The sequence below is a fragment of the Saccopteryx leptura genome, chromosome 5 (assembly GCF_036850995.1).
Source record: "Saccopteryx leptura isolate mSacLep1 chromosome 5, mSacLep1_pri_phased_curated, whole genome shotgun sequence".
NCBI lineage: Eukaryota > Metazoa > Chordata > Mammalia > Chiroptera > Emballonuridae > Saccopteryx > Saccopteryx leptura.
Genome location: NC_089507.1, coordinates 9991717 through 10018181, shown reverse-complemented (window position 1 = coordinate 10018181; position 26465 = coordinate 9991717). Strand labels below are relative to the sequence as shown.

Genomic DNA, 26465 nt, shown 5'->3' with positions numbered 1-26465 from the left:
TGTTATTCCACCGTGGCTCCAAGTAAGCTGTGCAGTTTTTCTTCTCTGACCATTATATTCTTGTCCTGTAACATAAGAGTGTGAGAATAAATATAATCTTGGATAACTTAATTACATTTATTAAGTAATTGTAGGTATTTAGTGCTATATTTTTCTACAAATGTTAAGTGCTATTCATAATCACTAATCAAGAGCTAATCAGTAAGACCATGAGTTGAGACCATTCCTTCTTGAATCAGAGAAACATGCTAAACATGCTCTTTTTTAAAAAAAAAAAATTTTTTTTTAACAAAAATATAGGACTAGATAGGTAGGGAGCAAGTACCATTTGATTCACTTATACGTGGAATCTAACGAGCAAAATAAACTAACAAACAAAATAGAAATAAACTTACAGATCGAGACAGACTGACAGCTGTCAGAGGGGTGGGGGGGGTTGAGGCACTGAGTGAAAAAGGATGAAGCAAAAAAAAGAAAGAAGGAAAAAGAAAAGAACTCATAGACGCAGTATGGTGACTAGCAGAGGGCAAGGTGGGCGGGGGAGGTAGAAAAGGATTGGGGGGACAGATGGTGATGAGAGAAGACTTGACTTGGGGTGGTGAACACACAATACATTATGCAGATGTTATATTATAGAATTGTACATCTGTATATAATTTTACTAGCCATCGCCGTCCCAATAAACTCAATTTAAAAAACTGGCTAGGTGCCTGACCTGTGGTGGCGCAGTGGATAAAGCATCGACCTGGAAATGCTGAGGTCACCGGTTCAAAACCCTGGGCTTGCCTGGTCAAGGCACATATGGGAGTTGATGCTTCCAGCTCCTCCCCCTTCTCTCTCTCCTCTCTCTCCTTCTCTGTCTCTCTCTCCTCTCTAAAAATGAATAAATAAAATTAAATTTAAAAAAAAAGGAACTCCCAAAGGAGTATGAGTCTCCAGTTTAAAAAAAAAAAAAAAACCTGGCTAGGGGTGTGTTTTGTGCTCCTCAGAAACCTACTTGGATTACAAAATGGTTTGAGAATCAGTCTTCTTGGGGTCCTCTTGGCGCTGTCATTCTGATTCCACACCTAGGATGGTGCCTCGGAGAGAATGCTGCTTTCATGGTGCTGTTAAAGGAATGAATTCCTAAGTTGAATTTATGCAAAAAATTTATACAAAAGTGTGTGTGTGTGTGTGTGTGTGTGTGTGTGTGTGTGTGTGTGTGTGTGTGTACAGAGAGAGTAAGGTTTATGGTGAGCACAAAAATTGTTCAATAATTGAAAAATGTGTTTATAGATAGCTTTCTAAAGAAAAGTGAACCATCAGTTACTCAAAAGACATTTGATCAAATTAAATATCTATCAGGATAAAAAAAAAAGGAAAAAAATCATAAAAACAAAAATTAGAAAAATAATTTGCTTTTCATTTTATAATAAGTAATACGATGTCGAATCAACATATAGTGTTTCGTAATCTTGGAGGCATTTTCTAAAAAAAGAAGAAATCAGGGAAAGAAGTCTGTAAGTTCCCTCATTATTTACTTTCATTTGTCTTGAAGTTCAATTCTAATCACTGCAATAAGATGAGAACTTAATAATATAAATGTATTGGAAAGAAGAAAAAAAGTTATCAATATTTAGGAATGACAAGTTTCTTCATCTAGAAAACCTTTTTAAAATTCTTAAAGAAACTATTAAAATTAATAAAAGCATTAATTGTCTGGGTTCCCACTAGAAATATAATTAATAAATATATTAACCATTTAACATAACTAAAAGTATGCAAGAATTCTTTTAACCAGAAATGTTAGTTATCTATATATTAAAAAACTGCAGAATTTTTTGACACAGAGATAAAGACTTATACAAATGGACAATTTCATATTTTTGGGTGGGAAGACTGAGCATCTCAAAGATGTCAATCCTTCTTAATAAATTTAATTTAATTTAAACCAACCTCTTCCCACTTTCTTTTTTTTTAAATTCAAAAAATATTATCCTATGGTTCCTCTTAAAGAATAAATATGGTAGTTATGATAAAGACATAAAGATAAAGAGGGCAGAAATAAATCTACCAGATGTGACCTACATTATAAGATTTAGATAACAAAAATGATCTATATTATACGGTCATACGAAGAGACTGAGAAAGCTCTATGTAATGGAGTAGGCCCTCCATACGAGTTCTTCTAAGGTGTAAATATGTTAGATCTGGTCAAGACAGCAGTCCAAGTCATGAGCAGTGTGCCATGCTTCCTCACACCCGCTGTTCCCTCAGTTTGGGCAACTCTCATCCCAGGTCATCTGTGCCTGACTGATGTCTGTTCATCTTTTCACTTAGGTCTTTCTCTAACATCTCGCTCACTCCCCATTGATCCGGAACTATGTCTATTAGGTATCGGTAATTAGAGCACAGACTTTTTCTGGAAGTCAGTAAAAGATTTCAATTTCATGCCAAAAGGGTGTTGAGTTACAGTTAGACTCCTGCCATGGCAATGGGCCTCCCCTGCACATTGATATTGTCAGTACCTTGGACGAAAGGAAAAGAAATTTTGCCCATTGTGAAAATAGCCTGTTGGTATGGCTGACTGAATTAAGATCCAGAACTATCTGAATATGCCAAAGCACTGGTTGAATGAGCTGAAATCAGACAGGCTTACATGTACGTTTCTACAACGTGGAGCTGTAAATCCATTGATGGATGACATTGACTCATTCAGAAAATATGAATTGGGTCCTGATGGTGTCAGACAACAGACAGACGGAGCCAATGCATACATCACTCGCGTTCTTAATTTACAAATTAATAGCTCTGAGAATTGCTTGATTAGGAGCCTCCTAAGCACAGGACGGGGTCTACCGTGGTCATCATTGTTTCTCTAGCACCTAGGGCAAGGTGGTGTGGCTGAAGTTTTAGTCATGTTATTAAAAATGTGATAGGTAGAAAATGAAGGAAAAAATGTCTAATAGATTTCTGGGAGGATCAGAAATTTTTGTGGGATTTTGAAATCCTGTTGGCAGATAAATACTACATTTAAGAAGACTGGGCTAGGTTCATCAGATCATATTGTTGGTTCAACCCTTCTACCGCCATCTCATTGCACGAGGATTAAAATGCAAGACCTTGGCCATGGTCTAGGATTCATTGCATAATCTGGCCCTTCTCTTTCTCTGAGCTCCTGTGACTGTGCTCTGCCACACTGCCTTCCTTTCTGGGACATCCCAAGCTCATTCAGTTCAAACTCATTCTTGTCTTGGAGCCTTTGCCCTTGCTTTTCCCTGGGCCTGGGATCTTCACATCTGGATCTTCACATGGCTCTGTCCCATTGGAAACCAACTCCATCATCCCCTCCTCACCACAGCCATCCGTCTGAACCAGCCTGCCTTTCCTTGCCACCAAGTTTATTCTGTCTGTTCCCTCATCTGCCATTTACCTCCAGAACCTGGAACAAGGTCAGGCCAGGTACTTACTAAGCATCTAGTCAATTATTGAATCCATGAAATAGTAAGAGCGGTGATTAAGTCATGTCACTTTGGCTGTGAAAAGAAGAAAAAGTAGGTTAGATTGAAAATGATGTCAATTATGAAACTAGTTAGTTTGACTTGCTCTCTCTTTATCAAGACAAAGGAATCTGTCTTGAACCCATATTACCCCCATTGAAGTTCAAGCATGTTTTGTTTCCATTGTTTTGGTTAATTATGGTGGCTATTTACTGTACATGAAATCATCAGTAGTGTTTATTTCACTCCTAGGAACATCATTTACATGTTTGCATAATGCATCCATTGATTTCTGAATACTGATAAGCCTAAAGTTTAATGAATCTTTGTGCTTATTAACTTCCTCAGTGGTAGAATTTCCATTTGGATTTCTGAGGTCCTGCAGCTTTAGAACAATTGCATAAAACTACTTAGATTCAGACACCAATTGATCCATTATCATGTTTACAAAAAGATTTTTTAATCATATTAATCAATTATTTTATTATACTTCACCAAAATTTAAAACAACTGTGTGGTTATGATTTTCTCTTTTCAATGAGGAATAAAATCATTAATTAAATACCATATTTTTCGCTCCATAAGATGCACTTTTTACCCAAAAAGTGGAAGGGAAAATGCCCGTGCATCTAATGGAGCGAAAAATATGGTATTTTATTTAAATATTTTAACACATCATTTGGTTCAGAATAATTTTTTTCTTATTTTCCTCCTTAAAACCCTAGATGTGTCTTATAGTCAGGTGTGTCTTATGGAGCAAAAAACACGGTAATTTCTCAGTGTTAAGTAGTACTAAGACATTGTTAGCTGTAAACCTTCCTCTTATTCTACATTTTAATCACGATTCTCAACCTCTTTCTTTCTTATTATTCTTTGTTTTTCCTTGAAGTGAATTGTCTTTGAAAGATGGAAAGTACAGGTATTTAGAATAGTAAATGATAATCCCAACTCCAGCGGTCTTAGCATTAGAACTTGAAGAAGTTCAGGGCACTTATGATGTGAACATTAGAATTGCAACTTGGCAAAATTATTTACAAAGACATTAGACTCCCACCTAATAAACTATCAGAATTACAGATTCTCAAGATGAGGCATAATTGATTTCCCAGGAAGTATCTGAGTATGCCTGTTACACCACAACCTCACCAGGTTTATGTTTTAATCTTTTTATTATTGTAATTTATATTGTAGTGACTAGTTTGCTCATTTGCCCATATCATTATTTTCTGCTTGTAATTTCTTTCACATGAATTGTCTGTAAGCATTCCTAAGAGTTAAAGAAAAGCGTGTTTTAATGATGTAGAAGTGAATAGAGGGTAAATGAGATGAAATACTCTAAAAGGGGTGAGATATCGTAGAGATGAAATGCCCTAAAAGACAGATGCACAGTAGTTTACATCTTCTCAACAATTCAGAGTTCCCAATGTGTAACCAAGTAGTGTCAAAATGGGCAAAAACCAGCTAATATGTGGTAGTAATATGTACATATCCCAACATCCACAAATAACACCTATAAACAAAGATGGCAGCTAGATCTTGCCTTCACAGCACCATCCTACTAACTCCAATAGCAAGAACTTTTGAAGAGTGGAGGTCAGTGGTTTGGAACAAAACAGAACAATGAGCAACTTCCCAAGGAAATGGAATTCAGAACTCAATATACAAATTAGCTATGAACTGATTTTAGTTCTTTCTGGACTAATGATTACCTACAAGGCAGAGTACTGACACTCTCTTTATACACATTTCAGGCTTCTAAATAATTTAATCTGTGATTTTCTTTTCTCTTTCATAAATACATAGATGAATAACATATGCTATAGTCAACTTACCTAGCAACACAGAAAATCTTCCTGGGCGATCTTGGTCACCTTACTTCCCCTTCCCAACTTTTGAAGCTTTGGCCTAAATATGTTAGAAAAAGAAAACTTCTGTTCTAATCTACTCTAGTCTTAATCTCTCTTCAGGAATATTTGTCAGTTGTAATTCTTATCATAAGAACACAATGTAGACTTAGGTATATCAATATTTAAAATATTTCTAATTACAAGTTTTAAAGTATAAATGCAAAGTGTAAGTCTAGCATATGAATGTGACGATATTAAATTTAAACAGATTTAGCTTTAGTGTGGCTGATGAGTTTTAGGGGATCACCAGAGCTAAATCTGAAATGTTCACTGATTTAAAGTCATTTACAGTAAGCTGTGCAGTGTGGTTGCACGACTTACAAAATTAAGGGCATTTTAATCTTCTCAGTGCTTCAAAAATAATACAGTTGCACATCGAATTCAGGAGTCAGAGAAACTGACGGAGAATTCAAAAATCACAAATTTGTTTTCTAACTTTATGATCACACCGTGTTATAGATACTTAGATACTCGTTAACTCTCTTGTTAGAAATGCATTTGAGCCTGACCAGGCGGTGGCGCAGTGGACAGAGCATCGGACTGGGATGCGGAGGACCCAGGTTCGAGACTCCGAGGTCACCAGCTTGAGCACGGGCTCATCGGGTTTGAGCAAAGCTCACCAACTTGAGCCCAAGGTCGCTGGCTTGAGCAAGGGGTTACCCGGTCTGCTGTAGCCCCCCGGTCAAGGCACATATGAGAAATCAATCAATGAACAACTAAGGAACTGTAACAAAGAATTGATGCTTCTCATCTCTCTCTCTGTCTGTCTGTCCCTATCTGTCCCTCTCTCTGACTCTCTCTGTCTCTGACCCCACACCCCCCCAAAAAAATAAATCCATTTGAAAGACATGGACAAAAATTCATCTCTGTGTTCCTAGCACCTACAAAGGAGCTTGACACCTACTCGGGGCTCAGTGAATGATCACAGCCGAAAGCAATGCATGAGCCACAGAGTGAATTCCTCAAGTTCATGTGATGTTTGCCTAGGTTGTCTGTCCCATTTCTGTGTATTGCTCATTGTGCGTGCGTGTGTGTACGTGCATGTGTGTGCATATGTGTGTGTGATATTTTTGACTAGTCTCCCTTGCAGAACAGAAGCTCTTTGGCAAAGATATTCTCTGTGGAAGCCAGAACAATGGCTTCTCAGAGATGCCCAGTGCTAATCCCTGGTACCTGTGACTTTATGACCTTACATAGCACAAGAAACTGTGCAGACCTGAAGAAGTTAAGGACCTTGCAATAGGAAATGATGCTGGATAGTCTGGGTGGCCCCAGTGCAATCACAAGGGTCCTTAAAAGTGGAAGAGGGGACCGCAGAGGAAGTGAGAGTACTGCCTTGTGAGCATTCCATCGCCAGGGCTGCTGGTGAGGATGGGGAAGGGGCCACAGCAGAGGAGTGCCAGCAGCCTCTAGATGCTGAAAAAAGCAAGAAAACCGATTCTCCCCTGGAGCCTCTAGCAGGCAAGGCAACCCAGCCAGACCTGTGTCTGACTGTCAGAACATCGTGGAAGATGATAAACGCACAGAGTTTAAGCTACTACGTTTGTGATCATTTGTTACTGTGTCAGTATAAGCCTCATACGGTCTCTGACACCCCTTTTTATCCCCTTTAGCTTCTGACACAAAGAGAGATTTACTCTCCTGCAGCCTCTCCTTCTCGTCACTGTGTTTCCCAGCTGTGTCCACGCCCCCCTTCCATGCTGGAACAGGGCAGCCCTAATCAGGAGTCCTCTGTTTGCGAACCACAGAAAGCTATCACCAGCTCATTCAAACACAAATTATAATTATTATTTAATTTTAAAAAGAAGGAGGAAGGCACATCTCACAAAAGTGAGGCCTCCGAGGACTTCAAGTTGGCTTAAGCCCCAGCTCAGATGAGGGCCCAAATCAGTCTCTGTCCCCCTGACCTGTTTTCTTCTGCGTGCAGGCTTCTGTATTTCTATGATTCGTGTGTTTTTAGTAACAAAGCTGCCCTCTTTGTTTTCTGGAAAAGCACTGATTTGCCCATCTTTGTAGCCTAGGGGCTTGAAAGGGTGTTGTGATTATTCATTGATACATTTTTTAAAAGGCTTCAAAATGGGTTGGCTTCAAATATAAATGTTGCTTTTATTTACTCATGATTCTGCAATTTGGGCAAAGCATATGGGCGACAGCTCATCTCTGCTCCAAGTGACATCAACTTGAGGCAGAGCATTTGGAGCTCCAGAATTCACTTCCAAGATGGCCTCCCTCACAGTAGTAAGTTGGTGGTGGCTGTTGGATGGAAGCTCAGCTGGGGTTTTTGGCCTGAAGACACAGTCTTTCACGTGACGGCTCCACATGCCTAGCTTGGGCCTCTCGCACTGTGGCAGTCTTCCCGTAGCTGGACTTCGTACATTGCAACAGACTTGCCCCAAGCATAAGACGGGGCAGCTTCTAGTCTTTTTTAAGGTTTAGCCCAGAACTGACACAAGATCACTTGTGCCACATTCTACTGATTAAAGAAAATCTCAGGGCCCAGCCCACATCTGAGGAGAGGAGACTGCAAACACAAGGATGTAGCTATCACAGCGGTTCATTGGAGCCACCAGGGGAGCAGTCTACCACAGTAAAAAGTGGAGCTTTGTGAGTGATGGTCCAAACGGGACCATGGGCAAAATGGTAGGGACAGTCCCACAAAGGACAAGGGCTGAAAACAAACCTCAGGTCTCCATAACAACCGTTTGCTGGGAAGTATCAGCAAAGCTGCCTTTTCCCCGAAGTGTCTTTAATCATACCATGGGTGCGTTTCCTAAAGTTGGGGAGCTACTTAAAAACGTAGGTTTAAAGTTAAGGAATTTCAAACTTTTTCTCATTCAATTTCTCTTATGCTATTGTGTGGGATTCATGATGACTAAACTGGAATGTGTCTAATCCAATGATGTTTCTTCACAGTAACCTTTACACTGGGACAATTCCTTGCACGCAGTGGGGAGATATTTTCACCCTACATCTACCTTTTTATGTTTTGTCCAGATCCCAAAATGTTAAATTATTAGAGCTGTTTTGTGGCAGTATGAGTTCGACAATTTGAAATGCATTAAATTAATTTTATCTGTTGGGCAAAGTACAATAAGGCATTTTGCATTAATAAAGTTTTCTTTATAATATAAGCCGTGCATACATTTAAGGATGTGGCGGACTCAAATTACTTGTATTTGAATTTTGTATTTTGTGCATGAACATATGTTATTGGGGATTAAGTGAGATTTAGGAAATGTATGTATAGGGATTATTTAAAATGGAATTGGCCAAGATCCTGGAATATTTAGAACACACTTGTTGATTGATTTTAACTGCAGTAAATATGAAGCAATAACAACTATATAAATTATTCAGGGACTAGTCATTCATATCAGGATTCTTTGGAGATTTTTTTAGAGCTGTTTGGCAGGGTATTCTTCAAATAGTTATTTTGTTTTCCCCCAGTCCATGAGATGTAGATCCATATGGAATAGATTAACACTGATTCTTTTAAAATGAACTTAAATATTTTAAAACAGTCAATAAAGATTGCATGATCTTTCCTACTGAAACTCTCTTTGGTAATTTATTTATTTTAAATATTATTTTTGTCTTTCAGGTGGTATTATATAGTGACTGTAAGAGATTTATTAAAAACCTGGGATCTCTTGAGAGTGCTTTAGTATTTTGCCTCAAAATCTGCACATAAGCAAAATTCCTGATATTATGAGTTGGGATTTTCAGTGTAAGAGGATTTAAAAATCTCTGCTAAAGCAACGGCTTGTTAGCTGTTCCTAAGCGTCATATATCAGAGAGATCCGGCTACTTACCAATCGCTCAAACTAAAATGGGGCAGGGCAGAACACGTTGTATCAAGGAGACGAATTTAGACCAAGTGAAAAGTGTCAAATTCTCTAAAAATGGGCCTTTTTATTCTAGAAAGATATCCTATCCCACCCCAGACACAGATAGAATGAATGATCAGTATTTACCGAGGTATGGATCTTCGTATAGGCAGACATGGTTCACTTTTTAAAGCTTCCCATTCATGAAAGTAGTTTGAGGCCTAGTATTAGAAAGAGAAACTGTTTGGATATTTGCAGATGTGGAGTTAGAGACTCCACTTTCCTACTCATGAGTTACCATGACTTTGAAACATTCTTTAAAACCGTTTCTCTTTTTTTTCCCCAAAATAACCTGTTTGGGTCTCGGTCCCCTACACGCTTGTGGTTGTTCTGAAGATCCGATAAGAGAATGCCCAAATACTTCACACCACTACAAAACACTGCCTTATAGAGTGTATATATATTATTATGATCCTACTACTAAAACATGATTGAGTAACTGGCCTGTAAACAAACAATCTATTAAAAATTCAAGTTGGTTGGGTGTGTTTTATTATATTTTTTTGAAAATATGTTCCCTTAGAGCATACACAAGGCCCGAAGTAGCCAATGTGTTTGTTTCCATTCTTTTAAAAATACTAACCCTTTCACTATTGGCTTTCAACAGACTCAAAATCTGCAAAGGTGGCTGTACAAATTTTTTTCTGAATCATTGGGGATTTTATTTTATTAACTATAACCTCAGAGGATCGTGGCTTGTTTATAAGGAGAACTTTGGCTACTGGCCTCCTCTCTTGAGACGATTGGTGTTCGGTTGCAGTCTGGCGATGGTGTGGGGTGTGTGATGGTGGGGTGTGCAATGCTGTGTGGTGTGCAATGGTGGGGTGTGTGATGGTGTGTGGTGTGTGATGGTAGGGTGTGTGATGCTGTGGGGTGTGCGACGGTGGGGTGTGTGATGGTGTGAGGTGTGTGATGGTGGGGTGTGTGATGGTGTGAGGTGTGTGATGGTGGGGTGTGTGATGGTGGGGTGTGCGATGGTGGGGTGTGTGATGGTGTATGGTGTGTGATGGTGGGGTGTGTGATGGTGTGGGGTGTGTGATGGTGGGGTGTGCAATGCTGTGGGGTGTGTGATAGTGGGGTGTGTGATGGTGTTTGGTGTGTGATGGTGGGGTGTGCGATGGTGTTTGGTGTGCGATGGTGGGGTGTGCGATGGTGGGTGTGTGATGGTGTGTGGTGTGTGATGGTGGGGTGTGTGATGGTGTGGGGTGTGTGATGGTGAGGTGTGCGATGGTGGGGTGTGCAATGCTGTGGGGTGTGATGGTGAGGTGTGCGATGGTATATGGTGTGTGATGGTGTGGGGTGTGTGATGGTGGGTGTGCGATGGTGGGTGTGCGATGGTGGGGTGTGTGATGGTGTGTGGTGTGCGATGGTGGGGTGTGCGATGGTGGGGTGTGCGATGGTGGGGTGTGTGATGGTGTGTGGTGTGTGATGGTGGGGTGTGTGATGGTGTGTGGTGTGTGATGGTGGGGTGTGCGATGGTGGGCAATGGTGGGGTGTGTGATGGTGGGGTGTGTGATGGTGTGTGGTGTGTGATGGTGGGGTGTGTGATGGTGGGGTGTGCGATGGTGGGGTGTGCGATGGTGGGGTGTGTGATGGTGTGTGGTGTGTGATGGTGGGGTGTGTGATGGTGGGGTGTGCGATGGTGGGGTGTGCGATGGTGGGCAATGGTGGGGTGTGTGATGGTGGGGTGTGTGATGGTGTGTGGTGTGTGATGGTGGGGTGTGTGATGGTGGGGTGTGCGATGGTGGGGTGTGCGATGGTGGGGTGTGTGATGGTGTGTGGTGTGTGATGGTGGGGTGTGCGATGGTGGGCAATGGTGGGGTGTGTGATGGTGGGGTGTGTGATGGTGGGGTGTGCGATGGTGGGGTGTGCGATGGTGAGTGGTGTGTGATGGTGGGGTGTGCGATGGTGGGGTGTGCAATGGTGAGTGGTGTGCGATGGTGGGGTGTGTGATGGTGGGGTGTGCGATGGTGAGTGGTGTGCGATGGTGGGGTGTGTGATGGTGGGGTGTGCGATGGTGGGGTGTGTGATGGTGGGGTGTGCGATGGTCGGGTGTGCGATGGTGGGGTGTGTGATGGTGTGTGGTGTGTGATGGTGGGGTGTGTGATAGTGGGGTGTGTGATGGTGTGGGGTGTGCGATGGTGGGGTGTGCGATGGTGGGGTGTGTGATGGTGTGTGGTGTGTGATGGTGGTGTGTGTGATAGTGGGGTGTGTGATGGTGTGTGGTGTGTGATGGTGGGGTGTGTGATAGTGGGGTGTGTGATGGTGTGTGGTGTGTGATGGTGGGGTGTGCGATGGTGGGGTGTGCGATGGTGGGGTGTGTGATGGTGTGTGGTGTGCGATGGTGGGGTGTGCGATGGTGGGGTGTGTGATGTGTGTGGTGTGTGATGGTGGGGTGTGTGATAGTGGGGTGTGTGATGGTGTTTGGTGTGTGATGGTGGGGTGTGCGATGGTGGGGTGTGCGATGGTGGGGTGTGCGATGGTGGGGTGTGTGATAGTGTTTGGTGTGTGATGCTGTGGGGTGTGTGATAGTGGGGTGTGTGATGGTGGGGTGTGTGATAGTGGGGTGTGTGATGGTGTGTGGTGTGTGATGGTGGGGTGTGCGATGGTGGGGTGTGCGATGGTGGGGTGTGCGATGGTGGGGTGTGTGATGGTGTTTGGTGTGTGATGCTGTGGGGTGTGTGATAGTGGGGTGTGTGATGGTGGGGTGTGTGATAGTGGGGTGTGTGATGGTGTGTGGTGTGTGATGGTGGGGTGTGCGATGGTGGGGTGTGCGATGGTGGGGTGTGCGATGGTGGGGTGTGTGATGGTGTTTGGTGTGTGATGCTGTAGGGTGTGTGAGGCCAGTCAGATGTCTTCACTAATTTTTCTGTTTGTGTTTCTCCCCCAGCTATCGGCAGGACACTTATCCCCCGCTACTTCAGCACGGTGTTTGAAGGAGGGGTGACTGACCTATATTACATTCTCAAACACTCCAAGGAGTCGTACCACAACTCATCCATCACGGTGGACTGTGACCAGTGTGCTATGGTCACCCAGCATGGGAAGCCCATGTTTACCAAGGTATGGGGCGATCTGTCACGTGGCTTGCTCTCCTCTGGGTGTACGTAAGGATAGTAATTAAAGCTTCCTTCTGGAACTATGAGCTGATTTCTCACATCTTAAACACTTTCAGCGCTGTAAGGTCATCCTTTTTATTTGTCACATGGCTAGACTCTTGGTGTACACTGTTCTCAGGGGTGTGCATGGGATACGAAGCACAGTCAAGCATGACGGAGCTTCAGCATTAAGATAAAGAGAGGTTTGGCTGCCTGGTAGACTCAGCTTGTTAAATTAGAGTGTTGGTTTTTACGCAAAGGGTCATCCGCAGCTAAAGGAAATGTTCTCCCCATGTTGACCGTCTGATTCAGAGATAGGCTCCGGTACATCCAAAGCCCATCTAGAATCACAATCGTCACCCCCATACCATTAGTTACTGAAGAAATTCTATAATGTTGCTACAATTTAACACTTTTATAAAGCTCAATTCAATGTGAACAAACATGACAGGGGAAAAACTTACCTAACCACAACTCAACTACCCATTATTTTTAAGGTGTATAAGAATATAAAAGAAAGTAGGGAATCTGGGAGTTTAAAGGTGGTGTCCCCAAATTCCAAGAAGCTCTGTGATTGGTCAGTCAGTGAGAGAGCCAGAAGTTGTTTGTGAGAGAGAGAATGAGAAAGACAGCGGAGGGAACGATGAGGGTCAAATCCATCGTTGAGACAGGATTCAAGCTCCCGTGAGGGATTTGAAATGAAAAAGAGAAAACCCCATCTTCTGAACAGCCCCCACCTCTGATCTTTCCTGCAGACAGATCACTGACCAGCAGAGTACTAGCTCTGAGCAAAGGCCTTCCTGGAACACCGCAGACATGACACATTCACATAGCCCTGTAGATCAGACGGATACCCAGGCCGCGTCTAGGGTTACCCAGTCTGCGCACTGTGGAGAAAGCCTTTCTTGGCAACTTCATCCTCTTTAATATGATTATTATTATTATTATTTAATCAGGGCTTAGTTTTACTTTTAAGTAATTCAGGAAAACACACACACATTCCTTATACTTTTAAAAAGGGAAAAGAAATCTGTGTAAAATTTTTGCCATAATGAAGGAGCGATTGCAAAACCATTGATAGAAAGCTGTATCTTGAGGGATAATCCTTTTATATATTTCCACAATTGCTTTCTTTCTCAGGCCAAAACTTTCGTACAAATGACCATGGTCAGTTACTCTGAAGATCAAGTGCTGTCTATGAGAGACTGGTTTTAAATAAAAAGAAATCCCGTTTGCCCAGTGAATCGATAATGTGCTTTATTTTTTTTTATCCCAATGAAGAAACTAAGGTTTTCTCTATGGTTCTTCCTCACATGGGGATGTTGATGGCCGAGCAGGTGCCCGGGCATCCTCAGCGCTCACCAGGGAGGCCGGCACGTTCCTGAACTTGGCAACCTGGGCCTCAGGCTTCAGTCCTTTTGATCACCCACCTGACTCCCCTCCGGGGCAAGATCATTTGCCAACTCTCATAATGAATATGTCCACTCTGTGATGAAAAATACTGCTTTCTGGGAAATGTAGCTTAGCTATGTGGACTTAGTCCAGATGCTAATTAAGCACATTTATTTTTAGAACATTTGAAAGAGGTTTTTTTTTTTTGCTCCTTAGTGGTTATTATACAACCCAAAGAATCTGCCCAGTTTTTCTTTTGTTCTTATATTAATTAAAAATAGCTCATCTTCATGTAAGAAAATCATTGGGCTATTTAGTATAAAACAGTGGGTTAATGAACTTGCAGTGTCACAGAGAAAAACAGTTTGGAAGCCAATGTTTATTTTCAAGGGGGAGCCGGCTGTGAGTTAGTACAAAGCATTCCGTAGCACAGGACGTGGGGGCATTATCACATTGTTCTAATTTAGAGTATCAATAAACTCTAATTCCCCACATAGCGTTTGAGCCAGTGGTTCTGAGTTGCTTTTATGAAAATTTGGTCAACTGGTGAATCAAAACTCAGGCACAGTCCTAATCAACAGTAACGCTTAATATTCCTCAGGAGTATAGTACACATTTTGCAATTTCCTGATCCTAGGAACATTATAGATTATGGATAAATATGTAATTAGAGTTTTAAAACACACATTAGGAAGCCTCTCTTTTCTATATTCAATTTTAAATCCAATTGAAAACAAGGTTTAATAATCAGAAGAACAGTCACCAAGGTTTTCAGAATCACCAGCCCCCAAATTCTATTTGAGGGTGTCAAGACTGACAGATGCTCAGATGAGCCCTCTCTGGGGTCATGTTGGGTGACTTTTAGGTTTTACAAACTAGAACAATAATTACAGCCATTAGTGGACACCCTTCTCATTTCTAGAAACACAGGTTGTTGTTGCTTTTCTGGTCTTAGTTATTTATTCTGAAATGATTTACTACTATAGTCAGGTGTATCATGGAGATGCCCCAACCAGCTTCCATTAGGAATACTCACTCTTGTCTTTGACAGTTTAACTCATTCTTATCTTAGCCACGTTATACCATGTTGTACTCCCGGGATTAGACATCTGTGCTCTTATCCTGACTAACCAAATTATTATAGTATCAATGGCCACATTGCTCTAATATGTGTGTGTGTGTGTGCGCATATCTCTCTCTCTCTCTCTCTCTCTCTCTCTCTCTCTCTATATATATATATATATATATATATATATATGCATTTGCATACCTCTATGCAAACTACAAAGAGTTTTATGCAACTGTTAATCTAAATCTAATTTACCAGGGCTTCCAGGCTGGTAAATCTGTAGAGATTTGGGGAGAGTGGAGCTCTCAGAGAGGGTATGGAAGCTCCTCCCCTTCCCACACCCCTTGCCCCATGCCTCTCTCCCAGATGGCTGTTTCTGAATTGTATCCTGTTATAAAAAGTTAGCAATCTAGGAACTAAAATAATAATAATAACAACACTATAGCATGCATACTGTTCCAGGTATAGAGACCAAGCTATTTAAATAAACACACCTAAAATACACAGTTTATTTCATAAAAGCTCTATGAGAGCTAGATTATACATGAGACTACAGGATCCATATTGCTGCACAATTAGTCAAAGGAAGAAAAGGGTTAAAGAGCGGCCGGTTAGTTTGAGAAATGTTCATTTTTAGTTCTCCTGTCCCTGGCCTAGTCTCAAGCGAGCACGTGATGTGCTGAATGCCTGCCAGCCTCTTTCTTGTTGATCCTCCAGAGACCATCTGTGCTGGGGGCATTGATTAGAGTGTGTCTGCTGGGATTTCATCTTTTCTGTTGCCATGCCAACTAATCAGCTGATTTTGGTTACCACAGAAACAAAATGTCAGAGCTCATAGTACGGCAACATGAATTCAACACAACAGAAAATGTTTTCTTAATTGGGGACACTTTTGATTTTGGATTCCAAGTGAAAGGTAGCTTTACAAAAAAAAATAGTAAGGTAACTTTAGATAAAACCTACGTTAATTGTATTGATTAAGAGAAATGCAGAGAATTTTTCTGAAGAGAGAAAACATTCATTGCCTTGTATAAGCTATGCCCATTTTTTACCATTTCCAAACAAGGAATGTACATATATATATATATATATATATATATATATATATATATATATTTAAGTGTCTCTATTTCATTTGCTGATTGTTGCATATAAAATAAATTACAAAGATTCTAGCTTCTAACCTCGGGGGCCGAGGGTGAAGTGAGGCTTCCCAGGGCTCGGGTGGAAGCTGCGGAGATAATGACTTGAGGAATACCACCAGTGACCCAGTTCTCCTCCATCCTTTCATTTCCTTTAGAAAAACACCCAACACAGTCGACTCAGATCCGATTCTAAGCGTGGTCCTCTTGCTCATGGTCTGCCCTGGATGGAGCTGACTCCTTGGTCTTGGCTGAGAAAGGAGGAACCCAAGGCTAATGGCCACTTTCCCTTGTGTAACCTCCAGGACAGTTTGACCTTAAGAAATGTCCTGAACCTGTGTGCTCTCTCACAGAAAACCGAGGACACAACTCACCTTGACCTTACAGGTGCTCCACGCCAGTAATTCATCAGAAAGACCCCATCCAGGCCCTCCCATTATGACATTCTCTTTTAGTAAAGGTCAACCAGGACCTCTGTCCGCCCTGGGTTTGTGGTTTGTAAACACAAAACAAATAGATTAGATAATTTAAAAGCATAACATTTAACTGGGCTAATATTTGTTTAAACATCCCGTAATCCTCTCTCTTAAAAGAAATGCAAACAGGATTCTAGCATCCAAACATCCTTGCCCTGTACTGTCAAGGCATTTCCCTGTTGCTTACTGGCTGAGGTCACCTACCTTCTGTGAAAGCCTTCACTGTAGGTGGCATCTTTCCTGCGGACACTCCCCGGGGAATGGTGTAGCTCAATCTCCATGCAACTCTTTGAAACCCTTGGTAAATTACTCCCAAGGCTGAGATGCTCTGGAGAAGTAGTGTGAGGACACTAAAGTCTTCCCCATTTCAGTGTGCTCAATTGTCATGGCTGAGATCAGGAACAAGGCTCCAAAGACCACTCGGGCGAGGTGTTTGGGGGCAAGGTGCCCAAATGCCCCAAATCACTCTCAGACTATGCTAACTGGATTTGAGTTAGAGTTCTTCACCCAGATTATCAATGATTATCATACAGTGCTTCTGAGACCTTTGGTAAAATGAAACGGCAGGCATTGAGAGCGTCTTTCTTAAGAGGAGCCTTATCAACACGTTACTAATTCTCTTTATATCAGAGTCAACAGAAAACACCTAAGCCTGTGCCTAGGACACCATTGGAACTCAATATGGTGGCATTCTGCATTAAATTCCCAGAGGGAAAATAAGTATTAATATTTCATAAAAAGTTGACATAGATTGCTAATTATCTTCTCAGGCTATAGTTTTAGAAATGTTCATATCCCTTAGTAAGTTAATTTTTTTCTTCAAAAGTAGTGTAGCACAGTGATTTCCAAAGATTTGTATGTTTGTTTTTATTTATTTTTATTTTATTTTTTACTAAGTGAGAAGGTGAGAGGCAAAGAGGCAGAGAGACAGACTCCCGCATGAACCCTGACCGACCGGGATCTACCCGGCAAGCCCCCTACTAGGGGATGCTCTGCCCATGTGGGGCTACTGCTCTGTTGCTCAGCAAATGAACTGTTTTAGTGCCTGAGGTGAGGCCATCTTCAGTGCCCAGGGCCAACTTGCTCAAACCATTTGAGCCATGGTTGTGGGAGAAGAAGAGAGAGAGACAAAGAAGGGGGAGAGGTGGAAAAGCAAATGGCTTCTTCTCCTGTGTGTCCTCACTGGGAAACAAACCCAGGACTTTCACAAGCTGGGCTGATAATCTACTGCTGAGCCAACCAGCCAGGGCCTATGTGTTTGTTTTTAATATAGAAAATCTTTCCTTGAGAAAGCTTGGTCAGAATCCCAATGTATTAAAACAAATAAAAATGAAACTGATGGTTGAATCTAGTGATGGGAAAGGATCTCAGAGTGAAGGGGAAGGTGAAGCTCTTCCCAGAAGAGCCCTAGGTCTCAGACAGGGTTCTGTGTTCTTCAGTGGCCTTTCTCTTATCCTTAGAGTGGTTATTTACTGTCAGCCTACTATGTGCTTGGTTCAGAGCTATATAATCTACATACGAAATTTTTTAAAATATATTTTCTAATGACTCTGCCTGAGGATATTTTTATCCTCATTTTACAGATGCACAACACTGAAACTTAGGGAATTTGATTTTTCCAAAGTTTCAGAATAAGTGAAAAATGAGCCAGGATTAGAATCTCGTACTTTCTGATGCCAAAGTCCCATCCACCGTCTGTGCTGCTTCTCTTAGGCCAGCATGGACTGAATAACGAATTGTCACGATTTAAACTGGACTGATATGTGGCCACCACTGCCTGTCTTAGAGTCGAAAGGGGCTGATGGGGTGAGATTGCCCGGTATTGCCTTCCGTGTAGAAGTCATTAGCAGTGAGAAGAAAAGTAAATAAAATAGGCATGACATGCTAAAAATGATCTGATCAAAAGAAGATGAAAAAGCTCCCCTATCACTAATCAGTTTATCAAGGAAGAGAGCCTCAGAAATTCTTTTTCATTCATAATGTACACTTTTCTTAGAAAGATAAATTTGCTGCCCCTCAAAGGCTGGCCCTATCTGCAAACAGAATTTGTCATGGCTGATGTGATGTGATTGAAGAAATATACTCTAAATATGTCCATGATGCCTACTGCCTTGGGTTAAGCATTGCCCTCTGGAATTTCTCTTTGGAAATGAGAAGCTCTGGTTGGGTAATCTTATAGTATCTCACACTTCTGCATCATTAATTTTATTAGATATTTTCTCCCAAAGTAGGATTAATGACAATTGGACTAAGAGCTCAAGCTCCTATCATCAAAGGATTATAAAAGTGGGAGAAAGAGTTGGTAGGAAGATACCATTTTGTGGCACCCATATTTTGTGCCATGAGTTTTGGAAATAATCTTGCTGTAAGATGGCTTTTGCGCCCATCTTTACGAGAGAAGAAGCGGAGGCTCACAGAGTCTCAGGTGTAACGAGTAAGGTTGCTAATAGATCGGGGCCAGTAAGCAACTGCACTGTCTTTGGAACCCAATGATTCCTGAACTTGTACCTGTTGCAGTGTGCCATGGGGAAGCCACCTGTGTCCCATTGTGTCAAGATCCAGAGCCACCCAAGGATAGTCAGGGAGACCATGCTGATTAGGAGACATGTGAGCAACAAAAATCTGGCGTTCACAAAGTGCATAACAAATGAGTGTGTCGTTTGTCGCTTCTAGGTGTGTACAGAAGGCAGACTGATCTTGGAGTTCACCTTTGATGATCTCATGAGAATAAAAACATGGCACTTTACCATTAGACAATACAGAGAGCTAGTCCCAAGAAGCATCCTAGCCATGCACGTAAGTAATTCCCTTTCTCTTTCACCTCCTTCCTATTGCCTCTTCGTTTTACCTGCCCACAGTTTCTCTGTGAAAGAACTCGGGTAGTCTTCACACTTTACCGGGTTGACTCTCTCGGCTGGGCCCTCCCTCATCCGTTGTAAGGCACAGACCCTTGTCTCCTCCTTTGTTTCAAGTGTGGTGCATTCTGAGCCCTTTTGTTTCGATACGTTATTGTATCAAACTCTAAACTGAGGTAACCTCAGTAAGCAGCCTGTGCTTTTCTTTAACCCCACCCAGTCCTCATCTAGTACTGCTCGGCCTGGGCTAATAAACCTGTTATTTACGACTGGGGGGAGGAAATAAAACAAGAAGGAAGAAAAATAGTTTCCAGTTTTGATTAGAACCATCTGAGGAGACATGGGGCGCATGGACCTCAGATCTGTGTGAACAGGCACTGGCCCTTTCTAGCCGGTGTTGGAATGAGCTGGAATATTTGGGGTTCTCTTGGTTTCTGTTGGACATAAACCACACCAAATGCATTGAACACCAACTAGATGCAAGGGCGGATTTGATGTCAAGCTAGAGACAAGTCTTAAAGGAAAGACTTCACGGGGACTAGTCAGGTACGGTCCCTGAAGGAGTCCACAGACGTTGACTTAAATAAGTCCCTTTTCCTCCATATGTGATACGGCAGTTTCCTTGCAAAAGCTTGGGAACAGAATCAGAATTAATAAGCCTAATTTTTAAGACCCAATATAATCAAAAGAGATTAAGATAACAGCAGCTGGTATTTGTTGGGTGTTTCCTATGCCAGGCCTGTGCTAAACATTTCAGGCACATTATACTTAATCCCCATAGTGACGTAGAGAGGTGAGTTATCATTCACTATTCCTGCTTTAGAAGTGGGGAAACTGAGGCTTAGAGAAATACAATCAGTCACCCAATGTTTTTCAGTCGGAAAGGGGTAAAATCAGGATTTCAACTCTGCTGGTTCTGACTCCAGAACCTGGGCTGATGAGGCAACTGCCTCCTAACTATCCGACTCCAGGCATCTCCAGGCTTTTGTGCTCAACCTCTCTGGTTGGCTTAACTCCAGCTCTGCCCCGTGCTTTCTTCTCTGGCCACACCCACCCTCCCCCCAACTCTCCTGCTCTATTGCTTCTGCCTTTACATGGCCCAAGTCTTTCTCGAATTTTAAAGCCCAGTTCACATCCTCCACTTTCCTCGAAGCATCCTGGAGTAGCCACTCTTATTATTCCCAAATAGGCCGAAGGAGAGATGGGCCTTAGGATGAGACCCCATGGGTTTGAATCCCTGTTCTTGTGCGACCATGGGCAAGTGACATGACATCTCTGTGTTTCCAGTCCCTCATCTATAAAATCAGTACAGCAATAGAACCCACCTCGGAAGATTGGTTTAAGGACTAAGAGTCAATGCATCTAAAGAACATAGAATAGTGCCTGGCACATAGTGGGTCCTCTGCGAGTTTGGTGATTGGCCTATAACAACAACAACCACGTCCTTCCATTTATGTGTTATTCTCCTAGCTTGCGACTACAGTGTAAGCTCCTTGAGGTCGAGCACGACCGCCTGATGCACTGCTGCATAGAACCCGCTCTTCCTGGCACGCAGGAGGGTCAGTGGATACCTGCCACATGCCCAGAGAGGAGCCTTTATCAGAAATTGATATGAAAAGTGACACATTGTGTTGTCTCCTACATTTTTAAAAATTTTTATACGCAGAGCCAATTGGTTGCATCACTGTGAGGAAATTCCTCAGAAGAGAGTAAATTAAACTGATTTAGTATAACCTAGATTGTCTCATGAATGCAGACAGGGAGGCACAGGTATATTTACTTAAGCCTCCCCGTGTTTAGCACCAAATTGCTCATACCAATTAAGAAAGAAGCAAGACAAACAGAAAAAAAAGAGCATCAACCAAGAGATTCACCTTAAAATAATATCCAGAAAGAACGTTCTTTTTTTTTTCCTAACCAAACAGAACCTTTTGGGTGGCCCATGGGACGTTCGTTACCTCCCTCTTTCAAACGTGACTAACACTCTAGGAAATGTAGTGCCCACCCTGGCAGTCCTGCGGGGTGAAAATTGGTGAGGACATCTATTTCTAGCGTTAGCTTAATGGGGAGGAGGCTTTGCATTTTTAAGAACAAATATGTATTTTTATTTTGTACATATATCTATTATAGATCTATCTATGCCGTGGCAGTGGCAAAGTTTTCACACATAGTTTTCAACCCCGTGCTATTAAAAACAACACTAGCACAACGGGAAGCAAAGGCTCATCCCAGAGCATGGCTCTCCCAAAGCATAGAGCACACCCTCTCCGAGGAGGGCAGAGACCTGGAGGTGTCCTGGCAGGTCTTGCTGACCCTCCAGCTAAAGACACTGGGCTTCCCACAGGGCCAGGGAAGTTACTGCTGCCAAGGTCTGACAGTACAGCCGACTCCGTTTGGTTCTCCCTGGCCCTGGACCCCACACCATTGACCCACAGGACCCTGAGCATTGTATGCAACTGTCTTGAAATGTAAATTAAATTATCTACAGCAACCTGGCCCTTTGAGAAAAATCAACAGTGTCAAGGTTTCATTTCTTAGCATCTGTAACACAGTCTGAGACTTTCTTGACATCATCTTTCCTCAATAAAATATATAATTTCCCCCCTCCCTCCTGTTTAGGCACAAGATCCTCAGGTCCTGGATCAGCTGTCCAAAAATATCACCAGGATGGGGCTCACAAATTTCACCCTCAACTACCTCAGGGTAAGACATGCGATGATTATATTTCCTGGTGAGTTTGAAAGTCCTTTAGGCAGTGTTTTTCAACCAGTGTGCCGTGAGACATGGTCAGGTGTGAGTATAAATACATTTAGAAACTATATTATTAACTATATGTATAATATGTACTGTGTTAGAGTGTCATTTTGTGTCATTTTGGTAGGTGGTGTGCCCCAGGATTTTGTAAATGTAAAAAATGTGCCGCGGCTCAAAAAAGGTTGAAAATCACTGCTTTAGAGGTATATGTGTCTCTTGAACCAAGGAGGTAAAATGAAGGAATAGAGCACAATCTATGTGTTTTATACCATGATGTGTGTGTGCATGTGTGTGTGTGTGTGTGTGTGTGTGTGTGTGTGTGGTCAAAGGAGGAAAGAATTTAATTAACAAGCATCACACCTGGATTTTATCAGTGTTGAGTTCACTCTGAACATTTGTATCACTCTTGGAATTAATTATTCAGAGGCTAGCGATGTTTGCCATAAAGCGCCTTGGTGCTCTGTCTCTGCTGGCCGTCTCAAGTTTCTAATGGCTCTTGTGAAGTTCACGGCTGCGGCGTCTCCACCTGGGAACCAGTCACCCCTGAGGAGACTGTGTGTGCCCCCCAGAGAGGGTCCCTACAGAAATTCCAGCCAGTGCTGTAACAGAGATGTGTATTTTTAAGGCTTCCTAGGGACCCTTTGTGTGATGTTTAACAGATTTTCTGGTTTGAGTGTAAGTCAGTTTTTATTTTTAAAAACTAAGTGTTATGAATACTGTCTCTACCAACATAACACTTATAGCTTCTGTATTTGGTCTAACCAGGTAACATATATCACACCGTTTTTAGTGGAGTTGCACTTGTCACATTGTAGGTAAGGGATATGGTTTCTTGTATAAAGCCAGCATTGTCCTCCAGAATGAACCAGAAGGCAGTGGCCACTGTCCACATGCCTTTGCCTCTGGGTTGCTGGGTTCCTGTATTATCACTGTGTGGGGTTCACTTCTCCGGGGCCCCACCCTATCCTAAAGTTTATGCTGTCGTTTCTTTATCCTTATGTGCTCTGCAGGCTACTCGATTTTGTTTTATATTCACGATCCCTTTCGTGTAGGTTGAAATACGGAAATGCATTGGCCAGACTTTCTCTTCTTTAAGTTAAGAGTGATTTTAATAAATGCTTACAAGTCACACCCTCGTTGTCATGGGTCAGGTGCTAAGCTAGATGCTGAAGACTCAAAAGTCATAACACTGGTCTTCAAGAAACCCATTTGCTAGCTGTGTGACCCTGGACAAGTTACCTGACCTCTCTGAGCCTCCGTTTCCTGATGCAGGAAATGCGGTATGACACACCCTGGGGCTGGGTACTAGAGAGATAAGTACATCTGGTGATCCCATCTGTTGGCTGCCGGCTGTACTTTTCTAAGGGTCACTGCGTAGAGTTGAGTTGTCCACTGGACTCCTCTGGGTACAGAGCTTATGGGAAGAGCCCCGGCAAGTCAACACACCCAGGAGCCTAGTCCTTCCTTCACTGTCACCTTCATTTTGCTGAAGTGAAAGCCCTCTCTAACTCGAGGTTTGAAATTGCCATCATTTCATATTTCTTATCTGCAATTCTTATAGGTGAACATTTACTGTACGCAGTAACTTTCCATTAAGTGACTTTAAATAATAAGACTTTTAAATTGAAAAGGACATAAGTGATGTCTGTTTCATTTCGTATCCCATAAAGATGATGGGGTGGGCAATGAAGAAATAATGTCCGTAAGCATTCAAAGGAAACCAGCGCAAACCTTCAGGACCCATGAGTGGACTGTGCCGTTTCAACGGTCTCGTCAGCACTTGAGGGGACGATCAGTCCTTGCACACTCGTCACATGTGTGCATGGACGACCCTGGCTTATACACTTGTCCACCTCTTTGAGGGTTTGGAGCAGTCTGGTTTCGTTCTGATACTTTAAGTCAACCGTCGAACCTAGAGATACTTGGTGGCATCCACTAAGTGCCACACACAAAAGCAGGCTGTTTACAGACGCGGAGAAGGCTTCTCCCTTTCCCAAGGAGCTGAAGAGATTGTTACAAATAGGTCTGTTTCCAGTTCACGCTGTCCAGCCTCAGCAGGGGACTCAAGCCCAGAATTTCCCTCCTTTCCTGTTATCCGTGGGGACACCCCATCCTCCTGGGCCTCAGCGGATGACTGCAAGGGGACTGTTTGCAGTTCCCACTGTCCGGCCTCAGCAGGGGACTCAAGCCCAGAATTTCCCTCCTTTCCTGTTATCCGTGGGGACACCCCATCCTCCTGGGCCTCAGCAGATGACTTCAAGTGGACAGTTTCCAGTTCCCACTGTCCGGCCTCAGCAGGGGACTCAAGCCCAGAATTTCCCTCCTTTCCTGTTATCCGTGGGGACACCCCACCCTCTGGGGCCGCAGCGGATGACTGCAAGGGGACTGTTGGCAGTGTCCAGGGCACTGGGTGGTCACTCAGCCGCACCGTGCCTTCTTCCCTTGGCCCTCGAGGTCCTCTTCTCTGGCCTCTGCTGCTCCTCAGCCTCGTGCAAAACCCCTTCTTCTACTCACACAGCACCCCAGAGCCACACAACCCCCCGAGTCTGTCCTGCTTCGTTTCCTGCATGCCTTGTACATTACTCACTGCCTGGAACGCTGTTCCTACCCTTCTCTTCCATCCAGTCCCCCGGGCTTTCCCCTTCTCCCCCTTTAGGACTCCTTAGTCCTTCGCCTGCTTGGAGAATCTCTGCCTGTCCGCTGAGGCACCAACCCCTCCCAGGGCCCTCGTCCCATGCTTAGCTCTCGGTGGCGCCTGTATAAGAATTGTCACGCCTCTCGTCTGTCTCCTACACTTGACCCAGAGCAACCTGAAGACAGTTCCATTACCTTGTATTTCTGGAGCCTCACAAGGCCTAGATCACAATAAACCCCAGTAAACTTCTCTTAAATGGATGGTTTGGTGGATAGAGTTTGGTTAATGGAAGATTAGATTTTAACCGAGACCAAAAACCAAACCAAAACAAACAAAATAACAAACAAAAATACAATAGAACTACAAATTTCTTCATGGGTGATTATTTTTATCTATTATCTTTGGCCAAATTTTCTTGATGCTGGAATACATGAAGTTGTCTTATGCGTTATGTTTAACGTGACTTTAAAACCTCCTCTCCTGTATCGCAGCCAAAAGACATTTTCTTTGTGTTTCCTCTGTTTATCCATGCATATGCATGGAATCTGCATAAATGTAATCAGTATACATCCATTTTCTTAATCTTATTTGGTAAACACTCTTGCATGTTTCTGCATCGTCATCCTATTAGCCATGTATAACAGCTGAAAATATTCCAGTGTGCTGCTATGGCAGCATTTATTATTTAATCTTTATTTAATCTTTTCTCTAAATGTCGAGCGCTGAAGTAATGTTCAAATTGCTGCTCTTGTTAATATCATTCTTCTAAACACCTTCACTATGGCCTGCTCCCGGTGGGATTCCTTGCAAGCAGAAGACTGAGTGATAAGGCCATGCTTTGTTTTTATTTAGTTTTTGTTTGTTTTGGGGGTGTTTTTTTTAGGTGAGAGGAGGAGAAATAGTGAGGCAGACTCCCACTTGTGCCTTGACCAGGATCCACCTGGCAACCTCCTCTGGGGCTGATGCTCGAGTACTGAGCTATTTTTAGCACTTGGGGCTGATGCACTCCAATGATGCTATCCCCAGCACCTGGGACCATGCACAAACCACTGGCTGTGGGAGGGGAAGAGGGAGAGAAGGGAAGAGGGAAGCGGGAGAAGCAGATGGTCATTTCTCTTGTGTGCCTTGACTTGGAATCAAACCTGGAATGTCCTTATGTCTGGTCAATGCTCTAGCCACTAAGTCACCAGCCGGGGCTGAGCGATAAGGTCATGTTTTAAGGAAAATAACATGCTGTGGATTCAGAGAAGTGTGGGTTCAAATCCAGACCCCCTTACTATCTACAGGGCACCTCAAGCAAATTGATTCCTTTCTCTGAAACACCCTTACCTTGTCTGAAAATTGGGAAGAGTAATGCTCCACAGGTTGACACACTTTATAAGATGAGAGGAGTTAGAATTTAGAAGAGCCTGGCACACAGAAGGAGCATACTAAATACTAGTCCCCTCCTGCGCTGGCTGAGAGCAGATCAGCGTTCAACTCTCACTTCAGCAACTTCTTAGGCAGTAGTGATCAATTGCCTGTATGTCTTGGAGCCCCTGTTTTTTGGCGGGTGAATAACTATGCACACTGTGAATGTAGTAAGTGCATCACGGGTGAAGGTTAAAATGATAATGCACGTGACAGGCACATTTAACTCTCAGTTATGGCACCAGAAAGCCAAGGCAGTCTCATCTCATTCATTGTCTCCTATGCCTTGGTCATAGCCTTGAATTCTTCACTGAGAGTCTGAAGCCATATGATAGATCAGAGAAAAGGAGAAGTCACTGGT

The 26465-nt window shown here is 42.8% G+C and overlaps 1 protein-coding gene across 10 annotated transcripts in view; it reads left to right on the top strand.

The window, feature by feature from the left end:
• LDB2 (LIM domain binding 2) overlaps positions 1-26465 on the top strand; it is a 354846-nt gene that overhangs the window by 271440 nt on the left and 56941 nt on the right. For all 10 annotated transcript variants that reach the window (XM_066385353.1, XM_066385351.1, XM_066385352.1 and 7 more), the window contains exons 3-5: positions 12164-12336; positions 19124-19246; positions 21925-22008. In XM_066385353.1, coding sequence (XP_066241450.1) covers positions 12164-12336; positions 19124-19246; positions 21925-22008 — 380 coding nt within the window. The remainder of the gene's footprint in view (positions 1-12163; positions 12337-19123; positions 19247-21924; positions 22009-26465) is intronic.